We start from the raw sequence: 7,544 nt of genomic DNA on the forward strand, positions 1-7,544 counted from the left end.
TATATATATATATATACATATATATATATATATATATTATTACAAGAACACCACCAAAGTTGCTCTTGTTGAAGTTTTTACATGAAGATTATTTATTTTATTTTTGCAACTCTTACGGTCGTATGCCAAAATCTTGCAAGCAACACTTCTCAAAAGTGTTCCGAGACTTCCGAGTTACATTTCCATAATCGGATTAGGCTTCAGGGAGGAGAGCTCCATAAGTAATAGGATCGATGGTGCTAAAGCCATTGAAATTCAAGTTCTAAATTCCTTTTTTTACTGCACAACCTAACCTAATCTTAATGATGGAATGATGCCGATAGAGAACGTGAAATGTGAATTTTTTTTTAGCCTACCCCTTTTGAAAACTTTAATTGTTACTATAAGTTAATCACGCACTAAAATATTTTAAGATTAATTCTCGGACTGTGTTTGGCAGTATAAAATTAAAATTTTAGAATTACTATTTGAATCTTAGAAATATCTGATTCCCTATCCGCAAGCCTTGCAATTCTTGACGATTAACATTCTCCTCATCTTCGAGTTACATTCGATTGACGAAATGAACTGCGTTACGAGATAAGACAAAAGAAATTGTGAAATTGGATAAAATTTTAGTTCAATTTTGTGAGTTATTTTTCTCCAATTCCATCATTTTAATTCCATGCAACCGAACATAACCCGGTGCATTTAGTAAAGACTTAGAACATTTTGGATTGAAATGCTAAAGAAGGGAAGGCTTCTTCGCTCATTGGACGCAATACCATTATGTTTGAAGACTTGAAGTTAGAAACTGCTCGGTAGTTAGGTAGCATGCCACTTAATTCCATATATTTATTATTTATTTCATGACAAAAAAACACATTTATATACTTATTTTGTTGACAGATGGCTATGATGTACTTAGTACTCAATGCACCGGGCATATCAGATATTATCCCGTATAAAGTATTCAATACATTAATAACTTCACATCCCAAAATAAAGAATTTGAAAACAAATATAACTTGTGTCCTTTGAAACTAGAAACATTTAATTTGAACCATTTTAACCATATTCTTAAAGAACAAATTAAGTTCATTTCATTCTTATTGTAGTTTTTACCTAAAAATATATACTAGTACTTTTAATTGTCACTATATATGTAAATGCCAAGAATTGTTCTTTGCATTTCTCATGTACCAGCTAAGTCACTGCATTGTTCCATTGAGTAATGTAAAATTTATTGAAATTCTTAAAAGTTGTGTTGAATTATATATACTCGTATATAATTTTCTAAGGTAATCTAGGGTTATATAAATATATTTTAGATATTATTGGAACGCAATTATAGAATACTCTTCACCTTTAGATTGTTGCCACGTTATAAATTTTGCATTGCAAGAGACTTACCCAGTAAATATGGTGGGAATTCGTCCCATCAAGTAAAGCATTCTCTCTGCAATATATTTTACATTTACGTTGCCGTTGAAAGAATTTGGGAAAATGGGATTGTATTCAATTAGAGAGAGAAACAAGGCCAAAATGAAGAATTTCACGTTTTAGACTTACCAAAAAAAAAAAAACATCGTTTAGTAAAACATTTGTTAAATACATTTTTTTTTGTATTTTTTTTTTTTTTTGATTTAATCTATTAAAAACTTACTTTTAAATTCTAATAGTGTATAGTAATGAAATACATCATCATATTTAAAGTAACAAATTCTAACACTACCAAATACATGAATATAAAATACTGACATCCAATTTAAAGTCATAACAGTGACATCACGTTGTAATAGTCTCCATTTAAAATAAAAATAAAAATAAAAACACATGACACTATTAATCAGAAATTAATCCACTGATTGAATCACAAACTCCATTCATTAGTGCACAATTGAATCACAAACACCATTCATTAGTCGTATAAAGAACTCTTACATCCACCATTAGTCCTATAAAGAACTTTTACGTGCACTTGGATATGGGCGTAGCCGAATCTAAATTAAACCAGAAGAAGAAAATGGATTTCAAATCACAACACACAAGATTTACGTAGTTCACCAAAATACACCAGATTTATATTGTTCATCTTAATAGAGCTACATCCATGGATGAGGAGATTTCATTATAATCCTTAAAGATGTAATAAACGTAATATGATTCTAAAAATAGACACGTAATCATAATAGAATTTGAAATATCATTATTCTAACATTCACGTCAATCAACATTTTTTCATAGCAAGGGGTTTGTCCTGCACGACTCCACCCTTACCATGTATCTCATACAATTACGCCTTGCTCTTTTCCGGGTTAAGAGAACAAACTCACTCTTCTTTTGGGAAATCTTGGCTAAGAGCAAAACCACAATCTATTTTACGGGCTGAGATAGATGATCGTAACTAATTGACTCCACCTGTAACTGAACCCTTGCAACACCTGTTGAGATTCCTTGTGTTTTCTGGATCTTCTTCATATAACGACGGCAACATCGCAAACCCGGAACCATCGGCTCTGATACCACTTGTTGGACATACTGAAACTAATAAATTAAAACAGAAGAAGAAAAGGAATTCAAAAAATCACAATACACAAGATTTATATGATTCACTCAAATAAGGCTACATCCATAGATGAGAAGATTACATTATAATCTGTAGAAATGTTACAAATACGTAAACTCTCTCTACCCATTGTACTCACATACCATTGCCGAGATTGCCATTATGGTTACACGTTTCCCTCCACTCATACTTTTAACAATAACCCACGCATCTATTTTATAGACCACAAATTAACCTAATTTACTGGCAAACCCCAAACCTAAATCAGTAGCAAAGTTATCTAAACATTACTAAGATACAATACGATTCTAAAAATAGACACCTAATTATAATAGAATTTGAGACATTATTGTCCTAACATTAACTAGGTCTTTGTCTTCTTCAAGTCTAACATTCTCAAAGGTTTCTATTGAGAATTGGTAGGCTAACACTTTAAATATTAGGTTTATATTAAGATAAGAAAAGAACAAACGCATGAAATTTTCTGGACAAGAAGGAAAAATCATCGTTTCAAGGCTAAAAAATGTGGGATTATAGTAGGACTGCAACTCAGACGGGTTGGGCTAGTTTAAGGTATAAATTGAGCCCAACTCACCATATGAAATGCTAAACCCAAGCCCAACCATTACCCTATTCTCAATCCTAGCTACTCAACCCGAGCCCAACCCATTATTTTACTTTTAAATTCGGGCTTACAACTCGGGTTTAGATTTGGTGTTAAAACTTCAGGCTAATTTGGATTACTCATATAGCTAATTTTTACATCGAAAATTTAATATGATCTTGAATTAGTTTTTGATTAAATTACTCTTAAACAAGAAAAACTTCAAAGACTTTTTGTAGATTTTTAATAAATTACAAATAAATTCTTAGAAAATTAAGTTTCCTAGGTGTTAATATACAATAAGTTAAGATTTTAGCAAATGAAGTTGAAAAGAAAAAAGATAATCGTAGTTTAAATATTATATATAATATATTTTAAAGTAAAAAATATATATGAAAATAATATTATAATTCGGGTTCGAGTTCGCTTGGGTTGCTAGCATTCCAACCCAAGCCCAACCCTAATTTAATTCGGTTTGAGATTTTTCAACCCAAGTCTAACCCTAATTATAAAAATAATAACCCAAGTTCGTAAAAAATTGAGCTGGGCTCGGGTTGAGTTTGGGTTTTTCAACCCAAGTTGCATCCTAGATTATAGTAGGCTTATGGTTTGCTATCAAAAGAAATAGATTAAAGTTTCATTGCTAAAAAGGTGGGGGTTATGGTAGGCTTATGGTTTTATGATCAAATCATTTTTTTTTTTTTTTTTTTTTTTTTGGGAAAAGTTAATTATGCTCGAGACTTTAAAAAGGTTTTATGGTATAGGATATTTAAGCAACATTATCATGTACCTCATGAAAGATCATCTCTAACTTTTCAAAACTCAATATCAGGAAAATTTAGAAGACTTGTAGTACAATATGGGGTCCACCACCCATCGGCCATCAAGTAACCCGTGATAGTGTAAACATAAAATAGGTGTATTGATGCGGTTGGTATGCTGATGTGCACTTTTGCCATTGGTATGATGATGCATATAAAAACATTGGATTAATGGATTGATGTAGAGCCACCTGATTGGAGCAAGTTGTTGGCCCCGAAATCAAAAGCAACAATTGCAATCTATTCTATATATACATAGGAATGTAATGAACAATGAAGAAATACCTCGAAGAAATACTATATCAGCCATTCACATTCACACTTCCTTTCTCTCGCTCATTGTTCTTTCAATTTTTAATTTCTATACTTTGATATTTTATTTCTATTATAACTATGAGATTTAACCATATGAGATTTGAAAAGTAAATTCTTTTTTCCCTCTTTTTATTTCAACTCTATATATTTATTTTTAATTTTGATAGGTTAGGGGTAAGTGCAAAAAACACCCCTTAAGTATACTTTTTATAACACTTTTACCCCTTGTTTGAAAAAGTTTGCAATAAATACCCCGAATCTTTTGAAATTGTGCAAAATTACCCCTTTGTCATAAATCTTACATAAATTATTGATGTAATACCAATTTTGCCCTTTTACTTTTCCGAAAATACCCATTAAACTGTGTTATTTTACAATTTAGCCTTCAATTATATATTAATATTTATAAAAAAAAAATTTGTATTGTTTCTGGTGGCTGTTGGTGACGATGATAATGAAGGTGAAGGAGGTGCCGGAACGTGCAGAGATCGCCGGACCAATTTTGCGGCCATGGCTATCTCTCATCTCAAGTCATCACTTCGCATCCGCTTCACCCCCGATTCCAACTGGGACGAGTCAGCCATGGCTGCAGAATGCTCAGAGTTTTGAATGATCCGATCGAATAGCTTACCGCTGGCACAATCCGTTGTTTATAATGACGTTGTCGGCGACGGTGTTGATCGGGTGTTTTGCCGTCAATTTCACATTTTATCAATCGCTTGACCAACAGATCATTTACCTAAAGATGACGATCTCAATTCTCTAAGTTCACGATCATCATGACGCCGGAGAGAAATTGAAGTCGGTTGAGTGTTCAAAGAGTCGATTTTGAAACTTCATCGAGTTAGCCAGAAACACATAGGAGCCTTCATCGCCGTCCGGATACGGAATTCCAGCGTCGATCGTCCGCAATTCATCGCCTGCGAGCACTGTCTCCATGGTGGCTTGACACAGTTGCCATTTTCTGACAGAGAGGAGACCAACGGCGCCGATTTTGAACTTCGTGTAGTTAGCGAGAAACGCATAGGAGCCTTCATCACCATCTGGATACAGAATTCCAGCGTAGATCGACCACAATTCGCCGCCTGCGAGCACCGTCTCAACGGCGGCTCGGCACAGCTGCCATTTTTCGGCAGCGAGGAGCCCAACAGTGCCGATTTTGAAACTTTATGTAGTTAACGAGAAACGCATAAGAGCCTTCATCGCCATCCGGATACGGAATTCCAACATAGATCGGCCGCAATTCGACGCCTTCGAGCACCGTATCCACAGCGGCTCGGTACAGCTGCCATTTTCCGGCAGAGAGGAGACCAACGACGCTGTTCACCAAATTCACTGTACGGCCACATGCTTTGAACAACAGTGATTGAAACAGAGCTTAAACACAAAATAAAAAATAAACAAAAACCAAACAGAATAAGAAACAAATCAATTGAATAAGCAAACAGAAAACAAAGCTTTGATCAAATCAAATTAGGTTTTTGATTACCGGCTATCTTGTTCTCCGGCACGGCAGAGATGAAAGCCATGAGTTCATAGTCGCCTCAGCCACCGTCTCCCCCATCAACGCCACAGCCTCCGAGGTCACCGCCACCTGGGACATCTCTCTTCTGATAAAAAAAAAAATAAAAAATCCTAACACCAAGCTCACCAACAATCTCGACGCCTCACTCTTCTATGCCGATTTTCTCCTATAACCCAGACAGAATTGTAGCAAAACGACAATGTTATGTTTATGGTCCTTTTTGGTCTTTTTACAAAATTTTATATTTTTATATATTTTATAAAATTATTGACTAAGGGTACTTTGGTCATGTTTGGTTTTAAATGTGCAACAGGGACTTAATTGCACCAAATTGAAACTTGAGGGGTGTGATATGCACTATATGCATACTTGAGGGATGTTTTCTGCACTTGACCCGATAGGTTATTGGGTTTGCTTGTTTTACAGACAAGAGTTGTATTTCTCACTTCAAAGAATAAGAAAATTTTATTTATTTATTATTGTTCATTAATCACTCCAAAGGGTAAGAAAATCTTATTTATTTATTATTTTTTATTAATTAATTTGTCCAAGTGATATATGTCATTTATTATTTTTCATTAATTAATTTGTCCACTTAAGTGATATATGTGCTTACCATATGGCTGATTTTAAAGTCTTTATTATTTAATAGTCGGTTTACTGCCTTTATTATTTAATAATTAATGATCAATTTTAACGCCTTTACTATTTAATGATTTGTTTTACCTCCTTTATTATTTAATGGCCGATTTACCGCCTTTATTATTTAATATTTAATGATAAGTACCATCTTTATTATTTAATGGTCGATTTACCGCCTTTATTATTTAATAATTAATAATAAATTTTATCGCCTTTATTATTTACTGATCGATTTATCGTATTTATTATTTAATAATAATATACTGTCATACTTTTTTTCAAAATTATTTATTTTTAAAATTGAAAATTTTGCGTGCATTGGTTCTCCAAGCAAGTAATTAAATTTGAAAATTTGTAGGTTGGTGGTCCCTAGACCGTGTTAAGTGACGGTATGGCGTTGCTCAGGCTAAAATTATCTTCTAGACGTGTTTAGTAACAAAAAGATGAAATAAATAACTCTCTTTAGTTATAGATACTTTGGTTTAATATGGCTTTTAGTAAAATTAAAAATTGCAATTTTTTGCAAGTCGAGATAAAACACATATATAGAATGAATTTATTTATGAAAAAAATAATATTTAGAAAAAGTGCTTTAAAATAATATGCTATCAAACACATTGTGTAAGAAAATTAAAATGCTTATTATAAGTTAACAACACCAAATGCGGCCAAATGGTGGTTTAGTACTTTTGAAATGCTAAAACTCTAATTGAGTTTTGGATAATTATTAAATGGAAAATATATTAAATAATTTTTTAATTTAATTTTTTTAAAAAAATTTAAAATTTTATTTAATTATAATTATTAAATAGAAAGAAATTATAACTTTTTTCATGAAAAGATCCTCTTAAAAGTATTATTCAATTTTTATTAAGTGAACATACTAATAATATGATATGCGTGACACATCTTATAGCTACTCTCCGTTAAGGTTAGGAATTAACTTCTTCAACTTCTTGCACACATGATTGGCAACACAACGCAAGCCATGAGTAAAGTTTACTCGATCCAAACTCCAACTCTATAAGAGAATATTTTTTTTTAAAGTAATGATATTTAAGTCCACTTCTCATAATAAAATAATTAAAG

The 7,544-nt window shown here is 32.4% G+C and overlaps 1 protein-coding gene across 1 annotated transcript; it reads right to left on the reverse strand.

Moving 5' to 3' along the window:
- Positions 1-4,558: 4,558 nt before the first annotated feature.
- On the reverse strand, positions 4,559-6,016 carry LOC132269346 (LOB domain-containing protein 38-like). Its single transcript, XM_059770545.1, has 2 exons — positions 5,778-6,016; positions 4,559-5,665 (listed from the first exon to the last, which is right to left on the reverse strand). The coding sequence occupies exons 1-2, from the start codon at positions 5,815-5,817 to the stop codon at positions 5,388-5,390; spliced, it is 318 nt and encodes a 105-aa protein (XP_059626528.1). The 5' UTR covers positions 5,818-6,016; the 3' UTR covers positions 4,559-5,387.
- Positions 6,017-7,544: the final 1,528 nt, after the last annotated feature.

The sequence above is a fragment of the Cornus florida genome, unplaced genomic scaffold, assembly GCF_030987335.1.
Source record: "Cornus florida cultivar Cherokee Brave unplaced genomic scaffold, ASM3098733v1 CherokeeBrave_3.0.0_Hap2_Chr01, whole genome shotgun sequence".
Lineage (NCBI taxonomy): Eukaryota > Viridiplantae > Streptophyta > Magnoliopsida > Cornales > Cornaceae > Cornus > Cornus florida.